Here is a 27,135-nt window from a genome sequence, read left to right on the forward strand (position 1 = left end):
GAGTATCTGAGATGGGTATATAGAATTCACTACTTTGTTTGAAAATTCACATGTTAAAACAGCACATATCTACACCACTGACTATAATACACTCTAGCAATTCTCAAATTCTATGGGAAAAATATACCTATACATAGCCTCAGATTTATCTGATTCGAGAATCTCCTTTTTTTACCAAACTTGATTTTCCAGGGGTAGCACACCAGACTAAAGTAAGCAGTATTGTCCTGCCTTCTTAAAGTATCCTAATTTCCATTCCACTCTTAAATTCTGTGTTCCTTCCATCCTGTAAGGGTACACAGTTTGGGCTTTCTCTTAACAAAAAAAATTCAATCCTTGTTAAGACTATATGCCACATTTCAATATGGAAACCACTCTGTTTTTAGTCCTCTCCTCACCTGAGTTCTTTCCTTATACCTGCTTGGCCCCAAGGTACATCACACAATACCAAGAACCCCTACAATTCTGTATACTTAATCTGTTAAATCACCCCACATTAAAAGAACTGAGCTGTAAAATATCTTTATAATCCAATGAAAAGACGAGGTTTATTAGGTATTTTGTTTATTTATTTTAATAGTATTGGGACTTGAACTCAGGGCCTCGCACTTGCTAGGCAGGTTCTCTACCACTTGAGCCATGACCCAACAATCCTCTTCACATGTTTTCTTCTCTGGGAAGTTCACAAACCTGTGAGCAACTGAGCAGCTTCTGTCTGTATCTAAAATGGGAGAACACATGTTAAAGAGTACAGCTTAGAGATTAACTTGTGAAATTTGTAAAGTAGGCTGGTTTCTAAGAGCTTCCAAAAAAAGCAAGATAGGACATTGTAAGAATAAAATTTGTTGACAGTGATGACCAAATTTGACTCTCAAGAGTATCTCCCTTTAACACATTCTTTGACCTTTTTTGTTGGTGGTGGTGGTTTTTTGTAGTGCTAGGGATCCTACCCAGGACCTTGTGGCATGCTAGGCAAGTGCTCAACCACTGAGCTACGTCCCAGCATGTCTCTTGATTTTGCTATGTATGTCAAATAATTATGTACTGGAGCAAGTAACTCATAACATTTATTTGCTGATAGTAAATCAACATTTCCTATAGAAAAACGTAAGTGTCATACACAACAAGTGTTGTGTTTCCAGCACTATTATGCATTTAGACAATTATGCTTTTAAAGAAGTTTTTGGTTCACCTTTATCGAATAGATGCCTTACTTTTACTAGAGATGCTTTACCTGTTTATCTTCCTCTGTGTGTGCTGGATAGTCCTTGGCTTTCATCAGCCACAGAGTAGCAAGCTTTTTATTGTTTAGTTTTAAGTATGTCTTCCCTAAAAGGAGCAAGTTTTTGCTGTAGAAGTTTGGATCCACTGTACATAAGAAGGAAAAACAAATATAGGTCAAGAGAAATAGTGTTGCTTTTACTTTTTTGGGGGGGAAGGGTGTAAATTTTTGTAATAAAGTGATTAGACTATAATTTTCTTTTGTTCAACTATTCTTATCTCAAACTAGTATCTTTCTGGTTGTGATAATGGATTTGCATTTATTTTGGAAGACGTCCTTATTCTGAAAAGAAGTTCAAATACTTCATGTTGTAATAATTTGTTCAACTGTTCTTGTTTCAAACAAGTATCTGTAAAATAATTATCATTAACAGTGTCTATATGCGAAGCACTATATACATTTCTCATTTTAACAATTATGTAAGTTAGATAACTCCATATTACAGAGGAACTGAGGCTCCTGACAGAATGTAAGCCACATATGACCAATTTTTTTACACTTCTTTTTCTTACTGTATTCCAAGTGCCTAGAACAATGCCTGGGACATAACAAATACTCAGTGCATTTGCTGATTGAATAAGTGAATGATATGATGGTATGTAAATTTGGTCAACATATGCAAAGAGAAAGAATGAAGCAAAGTCTCTGTTACGTAATTTATAATGAAAAGGCGAGAAAAATGAACAAAACTAAAGGTATTGTATGAATGAAGAAATGCTTTACCAAATGTACAAACTTCTGAGTGCTGCAAGAAGCCAAAGCAAAACTGAGTGACTACACCTGTGCTGCACTGAAGGCTGAATAGAACTTTTACAGAAAAAATGGAAAACATTCTTGGTTGAAGGAAAAAAGAATGAACAAAAAGCCTATGAATGTGTGAGTACTTAAAACAGTGGTCACCAGAAGGGGAAAGGTAGAGGGATGGAGGGATGATGGATGAGGGGATTCAAAAATACAGTTAGGAGGAATAAGATTTACAGCACAGTAGAATATATACTTTATATCAATGTACTGTATATTTTATAAAGAACTAGAAGAGCATTCAAAGCTTTTCAACACAAATGATAAATGCTTAATTAAGGAGATGCTAATTATGATTTGTAATGGTATCACATTCTCCATAAATGCATGTAATTATGTGTTAGTTAAAAATAGTTTTTAAAAAGCTTATGAATGGAGGCTTGGCATAATGACACACTCTTGGGAGGAGGAGGCAGGAGGATCTTGAGTTGCAGGCCAGCCTGGCATACACATGGAGATCGTGGCTCAAGCCCCCCCCACCCCGAATAAAAATTAAAAAAAAAAAAGAAAAGAAAAGATCTTCTCACTAACTTAATTTTTTTTCCTCCTTAACTTTATTAATTCATGACACAGTTTCCTACTAGCAATTTAGGACTCTCTATATTCAAAGCTTACCTTCTGCGGCTGTGGATAGTTTGGTGGGAGTACACATGCTCAGCATGCACTTTAATCTCCATCATCAAAAAGAATATAAGGCATACTTTTTCTTGGATACAATTTAGGATTAACTTAATTTGCTTACAATTCAAAATTGTTTTAACTTCTTTAAACATCTGTGTGATGACATGTTGGTACACTTAAGAGTTCCTTAGGGTTAAGTACGTCAGTTCATTCTTCATCTGTTTACTCTGTCATTCAGCATATTTGCCATACATGATATGTTAAGCAGTGGAGATGCAAATGTGAGCCAGAAAGACAAAATTCCCAAGCTTCCTGTACTTACAGCCTTATACATAGAAGCAAATATTCACAGTATGAAGCAAGAAGGGTCATGATGGGATATGTAAAAGACATTAAGAACAAAGGTGGTGCGTCTGAACCAGATTTGGGCAACATTTTGCCTAGACAAAGTGACCTCTCAGATAAAACGTGAAGGATGACTGTGGAGTTACCAAGGATTATTTTAACTCCATGAGGGCACAGCCATGTTTTTCTCAGAACCTCCAACCCATAAGTCTCTTAAGGACTGAGTTTTACTTCAAAATTACAGTTTTAAGTCCCTTTGAGAAAATTTCATTCCTGTGTTCTTTCATGACATATAAGACAGGATAATCAGGAGACGATATCAATAAAAGGCAATAACAGAACAAACCAGAATTTATAAATTAGTTATGTAATAATGAAACATAATTCTTCAGAAAACATGTTTTTAAAACCCAAATTGTTATCAGAAAAGCATTTGAGCAAATCACTTGTGTAAGAACTCAAATTTAATAAACAGTATGTCTTAATTCTTACTAAATTTTATAAAAATATGATTGCAGTGGTTTTTATGGTGTATTTGGTAACATATATTTCTTTCCTGCTTAAGTGTTTTTAGTATTTTTGTTTTCTGGTGCTAGGAAACATACCCAGGACCTCATGCATGCTAGAGGCAAGCTCTGTAACACTGAGATACATCCCCATCTCCAGTGTAATTATTTTTTTTTTGGCAGTACTAGAGTTTGAACTCAGGACCTCATACTTGCTAGGCAGGCACTCTACCCTTTGAGCCACTCTGCCAGCCCAAATTCCACCCCCAGTATTTTTTAAGAGGATAAATTTGCAGTATGCAATGGTGACAGTTTTATATAATAATTTTACAAGAAAAACATGAAACTCTCTCACAAAAGAATACAGTATTATCCAACACACCATAAACCACCCTGATGTAAAGTTGCCATTTTAGGTGCTTCTAACTATGTAACCTCAAACAAGATAGTCAGCTTGTTCAAGCCTCCTCTCAAGGGGAAAGCTGAGGGCTGGGGACATGGCTCTAGTGTTATACTGACAGAGCTGCCCGAATTCAAACACAATATCGCCACAAAAAAATAAGACTGAATCACATTAAATGAAGGGACCATTCTACAACTGTAGCTCTAAATTAAGCAATGGGATCTTTATAAAATAAAAGTCATTAAATTTTACTCTACAGTATCTAGTGCAAAAAGTCCAACAATAGGTAACTTTTAAAAATTCCTATTATACAGCATTCACACAATCTCAACTATATCAAGATGTGAAATGAAAGTGTTACCTTGTTCTGCCCTGTGAAAGTAGCCCACGGCCTGTTAAAAACAACAAAGAACCCAAACAAAATGAAAAGGATTAGATGCAGTACTTTTAAAAAAGCACATTCTCAAAAGATCTATTCCTATATTAAATATAAATAAATCATCTTAAAATAATGATCAATTCTTCAACAATGACAGTAACATAGCCAAATTAAATACAATACTACTAAATCATAAAAGAATAGTATTATAATATGTGGACCATTTCTGATAATTTAGTTGTCATTTAGAATTCATGCCAAACTACCATGTACAAAACAAACATTATTGTATATAACTCAGCTTTTTTTACCTTTCTCTTAAACCATTACAGTAATTCCTACCAAAAATTACATATCATCAAAAGCTGAATTTACTCAGTGATACATGGATTATAGTTTGTCTTTTTTGAGGGGAGGAAGAGGCTTGCTTGGAATGGAACCCAGGACCTTGCACATGCTAAACAGGTACTCTACCACTGAGCTAGGTCCCTAGAAACCGTACCAGTAGTTTTTCTTTTTTTGGCCATACTGGCGTTTGAACTCAAGGGCTTGTACCTGCCATCCAGTTGCTCTACCACTTGAATCACATACCCAGCCCTTTTTACTTCGAAATCTCTCACTTATGCCCAGGGAAGCCTGAACTGGATCCTCCTATTCACCCATAGTTGGCTGAGATGTGGTCTTTTGCCCTGGGCTGGCCTTGAACCTAAACCTCCCAAACTCCACCTCCTAAGCAGGTAGGATTCACAGGTGTAAGCCAATGTACCACGCTCCATACCAGTGATTTTTAAAAGTCCATTACTTTTGAAAGGCCTACCTACAATGTTATTGTGAATCTGAAATTCTCTGCTAACTTTTGTACTTCTAAAAACTTTCTACAAATTTTTAGACCAAATTCTTTATTATATTATAGCTTCCCTGGAGGAAAGAAGAAAGCAAGTAAAGTCCTTTTTCTGAAAGAAGTATTGGGAGAATTTTTCAGTTGCCTATTTCCTTATACCTTGGAAATTTTGTACACGCAAAAGGCCGGGTTTGATTCCTAACACCAAAAAGAAAAGGAAAAAAAAAAATCTTAGGTAGAAGTCCCTTTCAAATTTTGTTTTTAACAGGAAAAGCAAAAGAATGTAAGTCTCATACTAATTTGTATAGAAAGTTATACTTGATGTTCTTATCAATTCAAACATGTTCTTCATTTACCTAAATGACTGTTATTGTGTAGAATACCTAAAACATGCTGGGTAACTGTTGCTATATTTCTTGGTCTACTTTATGACTTTTATATAATGAAGGTAGGTTGTAGACATAAGCTACAGTATACCAGAATTATCAGCCACTCATCTAAAGGGGATAAAAAAAAGCACTCACCAGTCCTGGATAGTGAGTATTAAGTCTTTGTGATATGATAGTTGAATTGGATCATTAGACACTTGCTCAAGTCCCTCACTGAAACCGAGCTCCAATATGTGTGGACACTGAAGAATGGCGCTGTAGTTATGAAATCAGTACTAATTTAACAAAGGACATCAAACTACCTCCTCATAGGTGGAACTAGGAGGAGTTGCAAACAGCATTTTAGCAATTCTTCTTTGATACCAAGGCATTTCAGCAAATGTATAGCACCTATAGGGAAATAAAACATTATACATTCAGAGTGTACTTTTTTTCACTTAAAAGAAGATATTATAAAAGGAATCTTCTGTTGTTTGTTTAAACAATTTGTACTTTACATGATATCTAGTTTGCTAATATTCATACTGAATTCTCTAGAGACTGACTTGATCCAGTAGTTGGGGTATATTTTGTTTTTAAAGTAAACACTAAGCAATAGTACATGTGATGATAATACAAAGGGTCATCCACTGGAGTACTCACTTTGCCAGGTTTTGGGCTAGGTGACTACTATTTTCCCTTATCTAGGCCTCAAAACAACTAGGTGAAACAGGATCATTACTATGTTTGGTTTTGGGTTTTTTTGTTTTGTTTTGTTTTTTGGTGCTACTGAGATTTGAATGCATGGCCTCACACTAGCTGGGCAGGAGCTCTACCACTTGAGCCATACCCCAGGCACTTCTCCCTTTAGATTTTTTGTTGGATAAGGTCTCGTGTTTTTGCCTGGGCCAGGCTCAGCCTGCAATCCTCCTACCTATGGCCCTCCAAGTAGCTGAGAATACAGATAGGTATCACCATGCTCTTTTTATTTTTTTTTGAGACACGTTTTTACTGTGTAGTACATGCTGGACTTGACCTGCCCCACCCAGCCTCCCAAATGCTGGCATTATAGGCATATACCACCAATCCTGGTTCATTATGCCTATTTTTTACATAAGAAACACTCAAAAGTTAAAAAACCTTACCCAAGAAAAATGAAAAAACTAAACATGGTAAGTCCATTTTTAAAGGAGTGAAGCAAATATGACTAATACTGCAAAATCTAGACAACTTTCTGAAACAAGTAGGAAAAAAAATTTGGGATCTTTGGGGTGTGAACTGTCTCAAGACAGAAGCTATATCTCATATTTGCTTATGAAGTGGTTGTCCCTCAATTAGTATTAATCCTCAGTAATTTAATATGTTCATTAGCCTGAGAAAGATGTACTCTTTTAACAGACTGATACAGGACTGTTTACACTGTTACCCCTTTTAGATAACAATAAGTATTTAGTTCTGGTAGGTCACAGTGGCTTATACCTATAATCCTAGTTGTTCGGGAGGCAAAAATCAGGAGGATCACAGTTTGAGGTCGGCCTGGGCAAAAAGTTTGAGACCCCAATTCAATCAATTAAAAAAAAAAGCTGGGCAAGTGGTATGCATCTGTCATCCTAGTTACACAGGAGGCATAAGTAGGATTGCAGTCTAGTCCAGCCCAGGCATAAATGTGAGACCCTATCCAAAAAATACCTAAAGTAATAAGGGATGGGCTGTGGGCATGGCTCAAGTCGTAGAGCACCTGCCTGGCAAATGCAAGGCCTTGAGTTCAAAATCCAACACCACACCAAAAAAAAAAAAAAAAGTTGTCTCTGAAGACTTTACCCCAAGGAAATGGTGGTCAACCTGTCATCACAAAACACTCTTAAACCAGCAAATATTTGTATGTAACACATTCATATATCCTCATATCAGCATAATAATGATCCATATTGGACAGAGGATTATAATGAAAATGGAAAGGAAGATTATATTCCTCAGAGTAATCAAGTCCATATCTGACATACCGTAAAGCTGCAAAGAACCTCTTGAGACATCCTACTACATCATGTAGTTAGATTAATTCAATTTGACTCAGCATGGTGAATAAAAATAATCTTTCCAAAGAAAAGGAATTGAAAGATCCACAAAAAAAGGTTTTAGGACTTTTTAGTTTAGGTGTATATTTCTCAATGACCCATATAACAATGTTTAATTATCACAAACGAATTTAGTATGTTATAACAATATACACAAACGTGATACTTAATGGATTTAACACTGACTCCTGCTGAATAATATTTTTAAATGTTACATTTTGATTTTGTATCTACTATAAAATCCATTATTTATACATACTATGAAATAAGATACTAAATAGCACTGAAATATTAAAGAAATTTTCTTACCAAACACCCATAAGGTGAATTGAGGTCGCATCTTTAGGGTTCAGTTCAATTGCTTTCTATTGAGAAATAAGAAAATTAGTCATATTTGTTTTCTAAACAACAATAAGTGCTTAACTATGATAGCTGAAAAGGCTATAACTAAAAAAAATTGCAACCCTATACTTTAATCAACACCAATTTTCTATTTGTTTCAATATACTATACCTATACAATGATACTATAAGGTTCAGAAACTAATGTAGAATCTACTACAATGAGTAAAATCACAAAATATACAAATTAATTTTGCAGTTTAATAACCTACAGCGCTCAATGTTTCTTTCAAAAACCAAATGAATACTGAAAAAAAAACATTCTTTCCTAAAAAATAAAACAAGAAGTACATAATTTTGGAGAGTCTCATCCCACATGCAGATTTTGTTCACTTTCCCCATCTGTACTGAAAAGAAAAATAAATAGTATTCATGGAATATATTAATAGAATAATGACAATAATAGCAAGAAGTTGATAAATCACCCTAATTTTCTATTTACTATGTCACTTAAGTATAAAGCACGAACTACAGAATAAGTTTTTTTTTTTTAATTGTCCTTCTGGTTACTATTTTGGTAAAGACCACCAAGGAAATCTCCCAGAACAATATTTATCCAAATAAAAATAATACTCTTTTAAAGAAAATTAATTAAGACTTCCTAATTTATTCTTTGCTATAAGGCCACATTTTCACTTTCAGTTTGGTAATGGGTGACAATCCAATTTCAAATATTTATAATTATTAAAAGCATGAGCTCTGCCGCCATTCCAATCACAGTTCAATGACCTCTAACTTGTTGATTTTAGCAAGTTTGATAGTTTTACTGTGGCTGAGTTTTCTCTTTTATAAAAAATAAACAGGGCTAGAGGTGTGGCTCAAGCAGTAGAGCACCTGCCTAGCAAGAACAGGAGAGTTCAAACCCTAGTACTGCAAAAATAAATAAACAGATAAAACAAATAGAGTCAGAAGTGGTGGTACAGGGCTGTAAGCCTAGCACTTAGGACGCTATGGCAGGAGTATGCCAAGTTGAGGTCAGCCTACATGGCAAGAGCCTGCCTCACAATAAGTAAGTAAATACATACATACATACATACATACATAACTTGGGGGGTATAAGCTATTTACCTAGCATGTGTGAGGCTCTGGGTTTCATCCCCAGCACCACAGAAAAAAACAAAACTACGCCTCCTAACGGGTTATGGTGAAAATAAATGAAAGGTGTGAAAAATAGGAGGTACTTAGTACAGTGGTATCTTCGACCACCACCATAATTATTTTCACTTTTGATAATACAGTTATCAGTTGCTAAAATCTAGTTGATGTTAGTAGTAGCAGAGATAATAACTCGAATAAACAGAAATCTTGCAATAATGTAAGTAAGCCAGCACTTGGGAGGCAAAGGTAAGAGAATGAGTTTGAGGCCAGCCTAGGCTATGCAGCAAGTTTTAAGACCAGTTTGAGCTACATAGTGAGATCCTGTCTCAAAAAAAAAAACAAAAAACAAAATAGGATGAGCATGGTAGCTCCCTAACTATGTGAAAGAACAGGCTGGAGGATCATAATCCTCTTCTAGTCAAAAATTAAAAGTCCTATCCAAAAAATAACTAAAGCAAAAAAGACTGGGGCATGGCACAAGTGGTAGAGGACCTGCCTAGGAAGTGTCAGGCCCTGAGTTCAAACCCAAGTACTATGAAAATAGTAACAATAATGTAAGAACCAACAGACCTTTTACTTCTCCTTGAATACAATAGTATCATTAATAGGAAAATGTATTTTATTTATTTTTTTGAGATAGTATCTCACTATGTTATTCAGGCTAGCCTCAAACTCACTATGCAGCCCAGTCTGGCCTCAAAACTGAATCCTTCGGCCACAGTCTCCTGAATACTAAGATTTCACCTGTGTAACCATCCTGCCTGTCATGGATTTAATTTTCTTATGGGAGGGCTTAAGAGGGGCTATTTTCAAGCAAATTCCTTTACAATCCTGCCATTAGTTTGTCTTCAGAAAACAATCCAAAGATAAGAATTCTTTGTTACTTTAGATGTAATAATATAATCCAAAATAGTAGTACAAATAATTTTAGTATTAACTACTATCACTTTTAATATATTTACAACATATATATTTGAAAGCTTACACAAAAGCTTATTATAGTAATTTTTTTATAATCTATTGCCTTGTCTATTTTCTCCCCCTTTGGCAGTGCTAGGGATTAAACCAAGGGCCTTGTACGCACTAGGCAAATGCTCTATCACTGAGCTACCACCCCCCACCCCTTTGTTGTTTTTTTAAAAATGAAAAATATATGCTAAAATATTCAGTGTATTTTTTCATTATTCACATTGAATGTTGTGCCATGTAGTTCTGTGTCCTGAGGCACAGAGCAATTAGGTCATTTATCTAATGCCACAGATGTAATTCTGTATTTTACTGAATCCGAGATACCAAAAATGGTATGTCACACCATTATTCTATGTACTCCTAAAAGGAAAAAAATACGATTGCCAATTATGTAATCTGAATCTATAGATCTTAAATTATGAAACATGCAAATGACTAAATTGTAAAATACTCCTGTATTTTAGAGGTATTTAGAGGTATGGCTCAAGTGATAAAACACTTGCCTAACAAGCACAAGGCCATGAGTTCAAATCCCACTATTGCAAAAAACAAAAACAGCAAAACTTGTAAAATACATATTATTAGCTACATATATACTGAGTAAGAAGCTGGGTATCCTGATTCCCACTCCACTGTTATGTTCACTAGTAGCTTTATAAAGTAGGAACTGAGTCATAATCATAAAACTTTATGATACCATATCCAACATTATCCCTATGTATGTTTCCATTGTTGCTCTTCCTTTTTTTAAGATGATCTACAATAACGAGAAAAAACATGCTGAAATTTTTGTGACAGTTTTTTTCTGTGTACGAGAATGATCAAATAGTGTGCATGTATATTATGAAATATACAGATTCCTAATAGAATCTTTACTATCAAAAATGCTTACGATTACTATAAATAAGTATATTAACATAAGGGGAAATGTTAAAATACAAATACTACATGCACAGCATAATCTGAAGTAGAACTATTCCTATTGAGAGTGGTATGCTAATTGTTAGACTGTCACATAATCGGGTCCTTGTATGACAGTTTCCCTTCATAAAAAACTGGGCTCAGCCATGTGAACTGTTTAGTTAACAGAATTTACCAAGTGTGATGTAAAAATAGTTATGTGATAAAAGTTTGCACACTAAGTTTTCCCTTGGAATACACTACTGAAAGTCAGCTACCATGCTGCAAAGAAGCTTGGGTTACACCACTAAGTGATAAAAGGACAAGCGGGGAGGATCTTGTAGAGGAGAGGCCATCTTGAACATTTCAGACCCAACAGCTGAGTGCCCAAGTGAATGAAGCTGTCTAATAAAGCAAGGCAGGAGGACCCCTGTACTTGGCTAACCCAGAAAACTTTAAAAAAAAAACCTTACAAACTGCCATCGCTTTAGGTCAGTAAGGCTTGTTTAAAGAGAGAGGGTCCCCACTATTTTTCCCAGGCCGGTCCTGAATCCTAAACTCAAGCAATCCTCCTGTCTCACCTTTCCCAAGTAGACTGGAATACTGGTGCACATCCCCAGCTCTAGGCCACTGAGTTTTAGGTGGTTTGCTACACAGTAATTTATAACTGAAACAAATCTATTCAGGAAAACACGAGCTTTTTCAATTCATGAACTGCAATAATTTATCAGTACCTCAAAATGCTCCTTGATAATGTAGGCATTTGCAATTTTAACCTTGATGCCTTCATAATCTCCAACATCACTAATGCAGATCGCATACCACTAAAATAGGGAAAAAAAGTGAGAGAATAATGCTCTTACTATTCCATTCAGTACAAAGAAAAATTATGCAATTACTTATTCCTCAATTGTCATTGTCATTTAGCAAAAGCTTACTGAGCATAAAACTGTATTAAATGCAGTAGAAGATACAAAGTGGACATGGCTCTCTGGAAACTCAGGGACAGAAAACTAATACAAGGTAAAAAGTGATGAATTAATGAAAAAATGCCAATATAATGAGAAGATAATGGATGCTTATGGTCTGAGTATAAATTTTTAAAACTTTGTAACTGAGTGACTATATTTTATCTTCCCATCATCTTTTTCTGGAATCTGCCTCTACTCTGACACCTACATTGCTATAGCAAGAAAAAAGCAACAATTATTAATTGTAACATTAGCCATACTTGCACAGAACACCCAAACTAAGACAAATCTGAATTTCTTCCCCAAGAAAGGTCCAAGCTTTTTAAACTCAGATGCTGTGGAAAGTGACAGACTTAGGAGACGGTAAGGGAGAGCGAGGGAATCAGTGAAAAAGATTTGCAGTTAACAGCATAAAGGAGGGACAATTTATGAAGCCTCAGAGCAATCAAACTATTCTTTTTCTGAGGCTCCAAAGGACCCTGCCTTTGGGTTCAGTGAAATACAAAAGTTTCTTGTAATAAATGCCTGTACCCCTTTTTTTGCTTATCTTCTATAGGATTCTAAAAATATAATTTAAAAAGATCTAAATGCAACTTGTTTAAATCCAGTCTGCAATGAAATTTTTTGTATCCTGATGTTTTTGTGGTTCTTGTTGTTTACATTTTCTGGCAGTACTGGGGTTTGAACTCAGAGCTTCCAGCTTGCTAGACAGGCACTCTACCACTTGAGCCATGCCTCCAGCCTTTCTGATGTTTTTTGAAAATAAAAAAATATACATTGAAATACACATACACACTCCTCTGCAGACTATGCTCATTTAGTCTCCCTTTTGACAGTCATCCAGTCGCACAAATCCAGTTGACAAGAAGGGTCACACAGGGATTTAGACCTGGTACTCTGACATTTTCCCACATATTAGGGCTCTGGGTAAAATCATCTTCTCTCTCATCAGGGGCTGTGAGTGCAGCTTAGTGGAAGAGTGCTTACTAACATGCATGATTCTCCAGCACCATATGCAGAAAAATCTCTTACTCATTTAACTATCACCTAGATTCAAACTTATAAATGATTCCTAAACATTTTCTCCTTGATTAGATTGCCATTTACTTTATATGACTTTTCATTAATACTCATACTAGCAAGAGCTGATAACAGGAGGTGTTACCATGGACAAGTATAGCTGTAAGGTGGAATCTTTGAAGAACAAAAGGAATTAGAGGAAAGAACTAAAACACTACTTATGTGAAGCAAAGCAAGACAGTATGGGAGTAAGACCTTCCAGAGATCCTCTCCTCAAAGGAATTTAATTTGAACAGCTAATGACCCATAAAACTACCTTCACAAGAGTGACAGAAACCAAGTGAGAGTTTATAACACCTGGTTTTAGCATCCTAATGAGAAAAGGTGCATGCAAGAAGGCAGGAAGAAGAGATTTACATGTGTCACCACTATTCCTCAGATCCCTCCAATTATAAGCAACACAGTATGGATAAAGATACCTCCTGGAATGAAATGGTGATGATGGTGGTACAATATAGTGAACATACTAAAAACAGTGAATGGTTCACTTATAAATGGTAAATTTTCTGGAATAAGCAATATATCTTATTAAAAATTTTTATAAAAATATGAAAATAAAAAATGAAAAACTTATCACCTACTTACAAGCGGAACACATTAAGTACATATATGCAAAGACTCAAAGACTCTGTAGTCCTAACTACTTGGGAAACTGAGGCAGGATTCTTTGAGCCCAAGAGTTCAAGGCAGCCTGGTAAACAGGAAGATCTTATCACCAAAAACAAAAATCAGGCCGGTTGTGGTGGTACAGACAGTAATCCTGGCTACTCAATTGTGGAAACGGTAATAGTTTAAAGCCAGCTGGTACAAAAGTTAGTGAGACTCTATCTCAAAAACATGGTAAGTACATGCCTATGGTCCCAGCTACTAAGGAGGAGACAGGAGGAACTCAGTCCAAGGCCAGCCCAGGGAAAGTTAGTGGGAGACCCTATCTGAAAAACAAACTAAAAGCAAAAGGGCTGAGTGCATGGGGCAAGCTCAAAGCCCTGAGTTCAATTCCTAGAGCCACAAAAAATACAGCAATTCCTAAATGTTTATATACCTAACAACAGCACTTTAAAAGACATGCTGTAAAAACTAATAAAATTGCAAAGGGAAATAAATAAACCTACAATTGCACTTGAAGACTTCAATACCCCTTCTCAATAATTTACAGAAAATGAGTAAGGACTCAGACAACACTATCAGCCAACTTTACCTAAATGACATTGTGAAGATACTCGTAACAAGAGCTGAGTACATACTTTTTCCAACTAAATACAAATTATTTTCAAGTGCACAAAGAACATTTATAAAGGTGGACCATATTCTGAACTTTAAGACAAGTCTCAATAAATTTAGAAGAATTTATATCAGCTTTATCTTTTACATAAACCAGTAGTTCTTAGGTGCGGAATGAGAGGGTACTAAATTCCTAAAGGGAGACTTGGAACTATCTGGGAATTTGGTTATCACAATGAATGGCGGGCTCTCCTGGGGTCAGTCCAATATAGTAAGATGTCCTAATTCAAAATGCCAGTAACTGCCCCAGTCTCTCCACACTGTCTGTTAAAAAACCTTGTCCTAAACCAATTACAAATCCAGAAATTAGCTGAGTTACACGTGAAAAATCATTCTAGGTTGCAGTTGTCCAACTGCTATATTCCTACCTCCACATAAAACAGAAACATAATGTCAGAAAAAATTGAAAAGAAAATTTTTGACATGGGGTCTCAGTATGCAACCCAGGCCGCCCTTGAACTCAGTCCTCCTGCCTCTGCCTTCTGGATGCTGGGATTACGGCAATGTACTGCCATGCTCAGCTTGAAAAATATCTGTCAACTGCTTCTACTACTAGGAATAAAAATATGAGTAATTCATTAAACTATCATTTTTGTTTAAAAATAGGCATTCATAAAAGTAATCTATCAAACATACCAAGGAAGTTAGACTAAATGTCTAAGGAGTCAAAACTACCTTTTCATAAGATACTGTAAAAATAAATCTCTTCCCTACTTTAATATAGAGCACAGCTTAGTTGCTTTAACCAACTCACCTTATGAGCAGCAAAACTTGATTCATTTTTCTCCAGTGCTCTTTTTGCATATTCCAGGGCTTCATAAACCAAAAGCCTTTTCTCCTCTTCTGAAGTCCTATTAAGCTGAGCCACATCACGTGATGCCCGTGCCAGACGCCACAGTAACTCTGCATCTTCACTAATTTGAAATAAAACACAATAACCATTGTAGTTCAATATTTAAAAATCATTAAAAGTCATATCACTAATGAATGGTTTTACAGCTTGGTTAGGATACAATAATACGATATCAAAAGCCACGCTAAGTCTATTATTTTCTTTCATAAAAACCTTTGTGAACTAAATTTTCCTATTACAATATTCCATATTATTCATAAATATTACCTTACCTATATTTAAAATACTGCCTTCCTTAGAAGATATCCTTGTTATTTGACTAAACACTTGCCTTACAAAACTAAACACATAACATGACTTCTCTAATACTGTGCTTCACACAACTCACTAACTGGGTCAGACAGTATTATAAAACAGAATTTTATGAACAGAGTCATGCTCTAAAAAGACAAAACTACCAAAGCCTCAGCACCAAATACAACACTTGGCACATAACAAGTAAATAACAGGTATTTATTAATGAATGAATGATTAAAAAATGTAATATGAAGAGCTGGTGGAGTGGCTCAAGTGGTAGGGCACCTGCCTTAGCAAGTTCAAGGCCTTGAGTTCAAACCCCAGTACCACAAAAAATGAAAAATAAAAAGGTAATCTCAAAATAAATCCTATGTTTGAATGTCATAATGCATGCTTATTTCAAATAAGGTCACTGAACTCCTTAAAGAACTGCCATTTAAATATAATTACACAAAAACCAATAAATGGTAAATATCTTTAAAAATCAATCTTGAATTGGTAGGTCTTTAAGCCTACTTTTTGTATTTCTTTTTTTCCAAACAAAAAATGGCAATCACATAAAATTTTGAAACTAAAGGTAGCAATGGTATTATTATTCAGTGAATATGGAGGAAGTAACAACCTTACGTTACTTTCCAAGTTACCACTAAAATGTTTACAAAATGCACAAACAGCCACCTCAACTTACTGAGGAAGGAATGAAGAAGGAAAGGTTGATTCTATAGATACCTATGAAATAAATGAGGATTTTTAGGGAGAAAACTGGCTCTTGAAATCTAACAAAGATAGTTGAAAAATGACTTGCTACTCCTACATTAGGAGCCCAGGAGTTATCTGGAACTGCCATTTAGCTTTATTTGACTTATTTATGGGGCTGAGTCTTCCTTTACCTCTGAACTCCAAAAGTGAGTACACACAGACATCCTAAACTAAATATGTAGTCTAGTACTAAAAAAAACAGAAACAAAGATATTTTTGGTTTCTCTGAAAAAAAACTATTTCTAAACCTACTTGTCATACAATGGTGTCATACAATCATCGCAAACCCCTGTGAATTCATTTAAATCTTGTATCAATAATGAATTACTTTCAAAAAGGAGTAAGAAATAATATATGTAGATAGGTGAGATAAGTATGTACTTACTGATACCTTGTATAGGCCAAAGCAAAATGAAAAAAATATTTCAACATTCCAATAGAATAAACAGACCTACCCGTTTGAAATCAATGAGATTTATGCAGCACTTTTGATTTGTTTAATGTAAGGAACAGTATATTATAAATAAAATTCCAAGTAATGTTATAATGAAGAAAAACTTCAATAATTACAAATTTTTTAAGCACAAAAATTTGAGGAAGCCTCAAACCCAGGCCTATCATACATTGCCTACCTTTCCTTGTATTGAGCTAGCAACTGATAAAGTTTTTCTGTTTCTCCACTTTCATAAAGGTAGTCTGCTTGTTCAAGGATTTCTCCAACTTCTAAGATTAAAAAAGAAAAAGAAAGACATAACAAAGTAGGTCTCCACAAGTAGATGCAATCAGTCTAAAAAATACATACTTTTACATAGAAGTTAAAGAAATCATATACAGAAACTACCTGTGAGGAAAGATCAGAAATTCTGACCAATCTAGATGAAGTATAATAGAAGCAAGTATGAAGCTATTAGAATGACTAACTGAAGGCTGGGAGCATGGCTCAAGTGGTAGAGAACTTGCCTACCATGCATGAGGCACTGGCTTTACTATCCATTACCTCAAAAAGAAAAAAAAAAAATGAAATGACTTACTGAAACCATGGAAATACAACTTCAAGAACTTTTGCTACTGACTAAATTTGATACATTTTGAAAAGTGAAAAAAGCAAATTTCCTGTGAGGAATTAATGGTACACACACCTCCATACAGTATTTTTGCTTACACTGCTAAGTACTACCCATTGTAGAAAAGGAAGATATAATGCATACACTTGCAACACTGACTTACTAATTTTCATAAGCTGAACCACACTATTTAGTTTACTATATTCTTTTATGACCTAATTTATAGACAATGTTATGGAAAAAAGTCCAAATCTGTCACAGAGAATCTGATACTTACTTCATTGGTATTGTGTTTAACCAACTTTTACAACTACTTTATACATAACTACAAAATATATAAACCTATTGACAGTATTATACCCTAAAAAACTAACTACTTACTTTCTAAGTCCACTTATTACTAAGGAACATACACATTTAATTTTGTCTTCTATAATTTGTCTTTGTATATTTGGCCCTACTAATAAGCTAAACATTTCAATGTGTTAAGTTTTATACTTTAACTTACCACAAGATTTTCCAAAAAATTAAAATCTAGATCAGCAAAAAGAAAAAACTGTGAGGCTTTTTGTTGTTGTTGTACCAGGGCTTGAACTCGGGCCTACACCTTGAGCCACTTCACCAGCCCTTTTTGTATTTAGGTATTTTTGAGATAAGAGTCTTGCAAACTACTTGCCTGGGCAGGTTTCAGACAGAGATCCTCCTGATCTCTGCCTCCTGAGTAGCCAGGATTACAAGCATGAGCCACCGGCGCCTGGCTTGAAGTTCTTTTTACACAACTATGTAAGTGGAAGTGTATTTAAAGTTAACATCATTGTGACAATACCATAGAAGCCCTAAAATTAAATATTTTCTTCAATAGTTCTACTTCAATCTGATCAGGTATAATTTAATATAAATATTCATATGGCTGGTTAATTTCTGAAGTATGCTTCCATTCTGTTCCTTTTTTTTTTAAATCTGATAACTGGCTGATTCTCAAAGATTCTTGGAATAAGTTGCAATCTCAGTTTCCCCACTTGATATTTGTGCTGGACAGAATGACCCCCAAAGATACCCAATCTTAATCCCTGGAATTTATGAATATGTCTGGTTATATAGCAATGGGGAACTGCAGTGGAATTAAGGTTGCTAATCAACTAATGTTAAACTAGGAAATTATTCTGGATTATCTGCGTTGGCCCAATAAAAGGGTACTTAAAAGGAGAAGAGGGATAAAAAGGATCTGAGGAGATAAAATAATACAAACAAAGTCAAAAGAGATTATTGGCTCTGAAGAAAGGAGGCCTCCAGCCAAGGAATGTACAAAGCTTCTAGGAGCTGAAAAAATTAAGGAAGAAGCTTCTCCCTTTGGTCCTCTGGAAAGGAACACATGGCCCTTCCCACATTTTGATTTAGCCTACTGAGCACTGTTCTGGACTTCTCATGTACAGACTGTACGATAATAAACTTGTCTTGTTTTAAGCCACTAAGTCTCACACAAAAACCTCTAACACAATACTAGATGAAATATATCAACCTGGCATATTTGAATGTGTACATGCATGTATAAGTAGCAAAGTTAATTTCATCCATTTATTATTTCTCCCTGAAGATTGATTACTGTACTTAAAAGGAATTCCACATTTCATCATCCACGTAATTAAAAAATAAAGAAATTCAGTGAATAATCTAACTCTTTTTATCTGTACCCTACTATAACATCTCAAATCACTTCTTTATCATACAGTACAGTACGATGAATTATCGTATTCAGGCTTAAAAACATATTTAAGTTTTTCTTGATTCCAAAAAGGAATTTCTAAAACCATACAATATACAATTTATAAGAAAAAAATATTTTTATAGCAGTACAGGCTCATATATAGGCACACAGGTGGAAGCATGTATAGCACTTCACATACATATCTGCAAATCAGTTATTTTCTTATTTAATGTTCTATAATTTCCTGAAAATATTTAAAAATAAGCTATGTTACTGTCACAGAGACCATATTCTATAAAATGATATACTTTTTTATCTTCTTTTTTTGTGGGGTCAGTACGGGGGTTTGAACTTGGGACCTCATACTTGCTAGGCAGGTCCCCTACCCCTTGAGACACACTACCAGCTAAAATAATACACTTTTAAAGTAAATTACTTTCACATTAATAAGCATATAAATAGCCTAAGATGAATTCAAATTAATTCACTTACAATTGTACAGTGAAATCTTAAGTTTAGCCTACACTGAATTATGTATAAGATCATAACAGTTCTGAAGAGTTTTTCCAAAAAAAGCTATGCCAATGGTGGACACTCTGCAGATATGTTAGTACACTTTGGTGTTCCAGGATTTCTTGTTAACTGTACTATAATGATATCAGTGTCTGGACCATAATGAAATACTCTTTAAGTACTTACTCTAGCAAGCAAAACTACCCTATTTCTGAGGTTTCTCTATATAAGGCTTCAAATGTAGAAAATCTGAGGATCTAGATTTAAGGACCTAAATAACAATAACATCATTCAAATTAAAGGGAAATTACACAAAATACTGTGTGTCTCAGCAATACTGGAAACAATGACACCAAAAATGCTCTGAAATACTACAAATGAATACATAAGCACTGCTAACAGTTCTGTATGTCAAGAGGAATTTTTTATGAAAACCAAACAGGATTAGTCCATACAAAAATGCTAATAAGCTATGGTATGCCACTGGTGGTAGCCCTGAAGGCACTGCTTCTGACCCAAGTCCTAAATATATACACAGACCGGGAAGTACACGAGAAAACGACGTGGGCTATAATAATGTTAGTTTCATTACATATATTCAAAAATAAATTAGTGGGCTGGTGGAATGGCTCAAGCAGTAAGTGCGCCTGCCTAGCAAGTGTGAGGCACTGAGTTCAAATCCTGGTACTGCAAAAGAATAAAAACAAGTATAAAAAAATTAGTAACAAAATATAAAAAAACAAAATAAAAACAGTAAGTCTTCTAGAAGTTTAGTTTAAGCTTACCTTTGGCTGCAGCATGAACCACAGCAGCCTGAGAAATGACTTGGTATGTTTCAAAACCCAAGTACGACAAGGCTGAGAATAAAAGGCCTCTTTCGAATGTTCTTGGCTTTCCTATCACCTACGGAAAACAGTATGATCAAAGTTACCAAGCTTAGAAAATTTAAAGAAACTGCTATCCTAAGCAAAGCATCAATTTTCTGCCACCCCAAATCAAGTAATAATAAAATACTGGAAGCTCAAAATTTACTTTGCTAAATTCTTCAGGAAAACTATTTCTTCCATCCAAGTACTAACCAGCCCCGACCCTGCTTAGCTTCCGAGATCAGACAAGATCTGGCATGTTCAGGGTGGTATGGCCATAGACAGGGAAAAGTATTTGTGACCTTCCTGGAGAGTACACTTGTTAAGAAAAGGACAGCACCTGGAAATGGCAGTACATCTGAAAGTCAGTCATGAGTTGTAGATGTAGCTCAGTGATGGAGCAGAGTGGTAAGCACTTACCACAAGGTGAGAAGCCAGAGGTTTGATCCCAGAACCACATAAATAAATAGCAATGCTAGTAAGTGCTGGACTAAAAGATCTACAGTTTATTTGGGGGAACGTGAACGTTGCAAATTGTATGATATAAAACATGAGTGACATAGCAAATACCCATCTCAGTAGTAGACAAGATGACAAATATCAAATATAGGAATTGTTGAACATAAAAATTGTACATGGATTCAAATAAAGGTATCTTCAAAAGCCACCAAAAAAACCCACAGTTTTTAAATAAATGATGAATAAAGTAAAGATTATATTCAAGCAGATCTGGAAATTAATTTTTGTAATTATGACTGGATCCTTGAGACCAATGGCAAAAAAAAGGAATATATGAATATCACTCCAACAGTTCTTCTTTTTTTACAATCTTTCTCCTTAACACAGTATCATTTTTCCTTTCTATCAATTCATTTCCATCAGCATATGAACAAATCATGCCATCTTTTCTGAAAAACACGATGGAATTTCTTTCTTTTTAAAAAACCTTGCCCTTGACTTCATATCTCCCTTCAGTCTCATTTCCCAACTCTTATTTTCAGCAAAACTCTTTTAAAAAGCTTACTGTACTCTATTTCTCTTCCCATTCTTTCTTAAACCCACACAAACCACACTTTCATCCCATCTGCACTGATGGCAATATTATACAGTATTTTTAGTGTGCCTTTGTTTTGACTGTGACTTGTTACATAAGAGGTGTGAAATTTTCCATTTATGGCACTCCAAAAGTTTTGGATTTTGAAGCATTTTTAATTTCAGTTTTCAGAATTAGAATGCGTAGTGGTGTATGCCTACAACCCCACCTACATAGGATGGGCTGATAGGAGGATTGCAGTCCAAAGTGTGAGACCTCCCTGAAAAATGAACTAAAGCAAAAAGGCTTGGGGTCGTGGCTCAAGAGGTAGAGCACTTGCCTAGCAAGCACAAGGCCCTGAGTTCAAACCTCAGTGCTGGGAAAAAAAATTAAGTAAGTTCACATTCACCCTGTATTTCCTGTGGCCAATTCTGAATTGTCAACTTACTTGACCTATTTGATAGCTGATCATTTCTTTTTACTAAAAGGAAAAAATGAATGAATGTTTAATTTTTAAGGCAGCTTTATTAAAATATAGTTTACATACTCCATAATTAGAGTGTACAATTTAAATATTTGTGTATCAATCAGGAAAACCATTATCATTACCACAATCAAGATAATAAACATCCATCAACCTGGAAGTTCTCCTCTTTGTAATGCTCTTTCCCCAACCACTTACTGTGCTGTGTTACTCTTGAAGCAGTCCACTTTGCTTTTGAAATACTGCTTTCTTGGATTTTGTCCTGTCTTTGAATGCTCCTTCTCTTTTGCAGTTCCAATGCCAATATGTGGGCCAGATCTCTTCTTTTCTCTATTTGTGATCTCATTTTATCTCATGGTTTCAAATACCATAAACCTTCCCAAAACATTTTTTGGCCTGATGTCTCCTCTACACTTCAGAATCATGTACTTCCTACTCAAATTTTGTCTCTATGTAAGAATCCATTAGGTATCTCAAAAACAGCTACTCTTTCCACCCAACCCACTCTCATGGTTTTCCCTATAATGGTAAATGAATGGCAGTCCAATTCTACCTGCTCAGTTTAAAAAACAAACAAAAACCTTTGGAGCCATTCTCAACTCTCTTACACCTACATCTAATCCACATTTGAACTTCTGATAAGTTTCTGGAGTAAGAAAGGGGACTCTAACACATTCCATTCTGCTGAATGCTTTCTTGAGCATGAATATTCAAGGTATTGCACTCAAATGTATTAAAAACAAATCAACAGCAAAGTTGTAAAACTAAATGTCATACATTTCTAGCATTAAATTTCCTAAGTTTATTTTTAATTACCAAGAAGATCAGCTAGAATAGGGGCAAAAGGTATAAATAGATATACAAATGTATGGTGGTGTTGTATAGAAAGAAGAAGAGAAAAAGACTCAAGATTTTATCAGTAAGTCTTTTAGTGTCCTATTGCTCTGGCGGAAATATCACACAGTAGAAAGGTTGTACATACCACCATCGTTTGAGAAAACATGTTTAGAGTAATCAATTGTCTGTGCTGAAATGATGCACAACAAATATTCTGGCTTTCTTAAATGGGAGAAAAGGTACTACCCTTGAGTAGCTATTTATAATTCTTATTATAAATTCATGAACTTATTATAAATTCATGAACTGAGAGTTAACTAGTTTGCTCGTCTCTGAAAAAGCAGATAAAAACCATTTTCCTGGATTTCTTTTTAAAAAATCAGGCCGGGTGCCAGTGCTCATACCTGTAATCCCAGCTACGTGAGAAGCTGACAATGGAAGCATTACAGTTCGAGGCCAGTCTGGCAAATAGTTCATGAGACCCCCATCTCCAAAATACCCAGATCAAAATGGACTGGATATGTGGCTCAAGCAGTAGAGCACCTGCTTTACAAACATAAAGCCCTGAATTCAAAACCCAGTCCCACCAGAAAAAAAAAAAAATCAAAGAAAGACCTAGGATTCAGTAAATCCTCCAAGATGGTGGTAAATTCTGAGAACATCTTACAGTGGGCCAATTGCCTTGGTACCTCCAAGCCCAGCTCGATCAATGAGTGTCATATAGAGTTCTCAGCTCTCTTTTGTCTTTTTTTCTTTTTTGGTGCTGGCGTTTGAACTCAGGGCCTATACCTTGAACCATTCCACCAGCCCTTTTTTTTGTAAAGGGTTTTTTTCAAGATAGGGTCTTACAAACTATTTGCCTGGGCTGGCTTTGAACCACGATTCTCCTGACCCATGATTCTCCTGAGTAGCTAGGATTATAGGAGCAAGCCCCTGGTGTCTGGCTTAGATGCATCTTTTCTTCAATATTAATTGCACCAACTTTGGTGCCAGAAGGAATTCAAAAACACAAACTCATCACTAGATGTAAAGAAATATGTCACCACTCTCCTGCTTTTCCTCCCAAATTCTTACCAGTGTCTCCTCCCCTTGCATTTTAGAATTCCTCTTTAATAGGTATTAAGCCTTCTTCCCATCTTACTAATTAAAACTTGCAATCTCTACCATGGCGTAATTTACAATTATATTCTAAAAGGTACTGAATGGGGGGAGAGAGGGTGAAGGAGGAGGCAGGGGGGAGAAAATTAATAAATAAATAAAAAGTACTGAATCTATGTCTCTAGGCCACATATCAGAAGGTAAATTGCTAGACCTATCAAACTACTGCCTACCAATGTCAACTTGGCTCTCTGATCACTCACCTTAATTAGCCACAAAGAACTCACAACTTCTTTACCTCTCAAGTTTCTTTTCTGTAGTCCTACCCTGGTAAGTAGCACTTTAACCATTCTGCTCTCTATCCCGAAACCTAAGAATCTTCCTTGACGCTTTCCTTTTAACCTCCACTGAAGCTATCATTTAGATCCAATAATTATGCATCCTTCATATTCTTTGAATGTATTCACTTATCTCCATTTCTACAGAAGTTCAAACCTCATTTCTCACCTATTCTACAACAACGATCTCTTATCTTGTCTCTGGCATTCACTCTAGCCTTAGACAATTAGTTTTTAATGGAAATCTGATAAAAATTACTTCTCTGTTAAAAATGCTTTAATAACCTTTGGACTAAAATGAGAAGTACTAAACATGACTTTCAAGGCTTTTAGAATGTGTTAAAATAGGCAGGCCGTTATGATCCTGCCTTCTAATATTCACATCCTCATGTAACACAATCCCTCAAATACTTGGTGGATTTACTGACTCCTAAGAAATCAAACACAACCAAGATGTATATCATTTGCATTATTAGATTATAAAAGACTCCGGTGTTCTTTTGGAGCACTTGCCTGCCTTGAGGGAAGTCAGCTGCTGTGTCTTGTTGGCAGCAGCAGTCTAGTGGAGAAAAGATCTCCTGACAGCATGTGAGCGAGCTTGGAAGCAGAGCTTCCCCTCTTCTCTCAAAAGCTGAGCCTTCCAAAAAAATAAATAAATAATAAAGTTGAGCCTTAAAGCCCAGAATAGTGGTACATGCCTATAATTCCAGCACTTAGGAGACTGTGGCAGCAGAATTGAGAATTGAAGGCCAGCCTGGACTACACAGCAAATTCAAGGCCAGCCTGGGCCATATGGTGAGACCCCATCACCCCCCCCAAAAAAATTGAAGTCCAGCATAGTGTCTCAGGACTGTAACTATGCTATACAGGAGGCAGAGATTGGGAGTACTGACATTTAAGGCCAGCCTAGGTTAAAAAAAAAAAATTAGCGAGACCCCTATCTCAACAAACAAGCCAGGCATGATGGGCACACCTGTAATCTCAACTAGACAGAAAGCACTGGTAGCAGAATCGCTATCCTAAAATTCTCTGGACAAAAAAACTTGAGACTCTATAAGGAAAATAGCTAAAGCAAAAAGGGCTGGGGCATGGCTAAAGTGGTAGAGCGCATGCCCAACAAGGGCAAGGCCCTGAGTTCAAACTCCAGTACTAGCAGAAAAAAACAAACTAAAAAACTAGAAAAAGAGTTTAGCCTTCAAATGAGACCTCAGCAGTTGACAGCTCGTAAGAAACTTTCACCTAGAGGCACCCAGCTAACCAGCACCTGAATTCCTGACCAAGAGAACCAACGCGATAGTAAATACTTGCTGTTTGAAGCACCCAGTTAAAAGTACATTTTAAAGTTTCAACTAATGACACACATAGTTCACAAATTTACCAATGCCATCCCTACTCCCCTCTCAAGAACAGAGAGGGAAATGCCAGAACTGAGACTTCAACCCAACATCTCGGCATCCTTTCTTAACATTACGCACACAAAGCAAGCAATTCAGAAACAATGACTTTAGCACACACCCAAACAGTACAAAACCTGCGTCTCCTACTCGTGGGAATGTTCATTTAACGGTTGTTAGACTAAGCCTGAGGTCCGGGAACCAAATCTGGCATTGCTCCAGGGACAATGACCGCAGGGCGGTCAAAGTTCGTGCCCCTTGCGAAGTCCGTGTTTTCACTGAGAAGGGTGGGCAGGAGACAGCTTCCCGGGGAGTTGTCCCCAGTGTTCACAGAGGCTTGCCAATGGGACAGGACAGTCTGATCCTGAACTCCTTCCCTGGTCCGCAATGCGACAGGTGGGGAACGGGCGCTAGCGAGCACGGGTTACCTCGGAGCCACGAAATGGCAGTGGGCCGCACCGCACACAGCTTCCAGTCGACCTTGTCGGGAACCGAAGGCCCTGGGTGACTCCATGTCTCCACGGGAGAAAGCGCCACAGTCGCGGGGCCAACGCCATGACCTACAAACTCCAGACCTGACCCTTCACTGAGGGCACGACGGAACCCGGACGGACGAAAAGCATCTGGGTCTTTCACAGGAGAAATGCATCCACCCACTTCCGGGCCGAGGCTTCCCACTCCCGTCAGTTTCCGGTCCTCCAGGTCTGGGGACCGGAAATACCCTGATGGGGTGGGACTGCTTGAAGATATCGCGCATGCGCACGGCAGCTGAGGAGATACTTGGGATTTGCTCTGGCCGCTATGCTATTTCTGCCTCGGGAGTCTTGGTTCCTTCACGTATTTGGCAAAAGGACAGCTCTGAAGTAGACCCAGGAATATACGAATGGAAGAAAAAGATGATTTGTTATCCATAGTTCTCTGCTAACTTAAACTAGGGTGAATCTTGGCACTAAGGAGTCCTTTTTGGAAATGAATAGCAGAATTAAATTGCCCCACATCACGAAAGGAAAGAAAGAGATTGAAAGCCTGGATTCAAGAGGGGGGAAAAGAGAAACAAAGAAGACAAAGTGCAAACTGGGCTTTAGTAAGAAAGACCAGGGAAAGGAGGGCTCTTCAAAAGAGGTTGATGCCAGGTTGAGGTCATGGTCTGTCTCGCGTGCGTTGCCTTGGGTTGCATTGTCCGCACTGCCGGACAAAAGTGAACTGCCACTGTACTATGTTGCAGGGTGAATAATTTAAAATCTATGGTTTCCCCTCAAAAACATCTCTCATCATAGTGGAATTCTTTTGAAGGGAAGGAAGAGATTTTGAGCCCTACCTTAAGGATGAAGTAGATGAAAACATGGACTGCAAATAGAATGCCTACTATATGGACTACATGAAAAAAAAAAAAAGGGCTATAAAGGGAAGCAGTCATGGTTTAAAACAAAGTTAGGTTGTATTTATATGGTACCTTTAACACAGTGAGATAACAAATTTACTTCATTTGATTTTTCCAACTACTATGTGAAGTGACTGGTATCCCAGGTTTATACATGAGAGGCCTGTAGTCAAAAAAATTATTAACAAAATC

The 27,135-nt window shown here is 36.3% G+C and overlaps 1 protein-coding gene across 2 annotated transcripts; it reads right to left on the bottom strand.

Moving 5' to 3' along the window:
• Nucleotides 1-547: 547 nt before the first annotated feature.
• Rmdn1 (regulator of microtubule dynamics 1) lies at nucleotides 548-26,254 on the bottom strand. 2 transcript variants are annotated; one of them, XM_020179177.2, is made up of 10 exons: nucleotides 25,991-26,254; nucleotides 20,298-20,415; nucleotides 16,863-16,953; nucleotides 15,076-15,235; nucleotides 11,724-11,813; nucleotides 7,931-7,986; nucleotides 5,870-5,957; nucleotides 4,320-4,350; nucleotides 1,235-1,368; nucleotides 548-721 (listed from the first exon to the last, which is right to left on the bottom strand). In XM_020179177.2, the coding sequence occupies exons 1-10, from the start codon at nucleotides 26,117-26,119 to the stop codon at nucleotides 683-685; spliced, it is 936 nt and encodes a 311-aa protein (XP_020034766.1). In that variant the 5' UTR covers nucleotides 26,120-26,254; the 3' UTR covers nucleotides 548-682. The 2 variants fall into 2 exon arrangements, with proteins under 2 accessions (XP_020034766.1, XP_073924900.1); XM_074068799.1 differs by lacking the exons at nucleotides 548-721; nucleotides 1,235-1,368 and adding an exon at nucleotides 2,912-2,931.
• Between the last annotated feature and the right edge of the window lie 881 nt (nucleotides 26,255-27,135).

Source organism: Castor canadensis, chromosome 3, assembly GCF_047511655.1.
Source record: "Castor canadensis chromosome 3, mCasCan1.hap1v2, whole genome shotgun sequence".
NCBI classification, from domain to species: domain Eukaryota; kingdom Metazoa; phylum Chordata; class Mammalia; order Rodentia; family Castoridae; genus Castor; species Castor canadensis.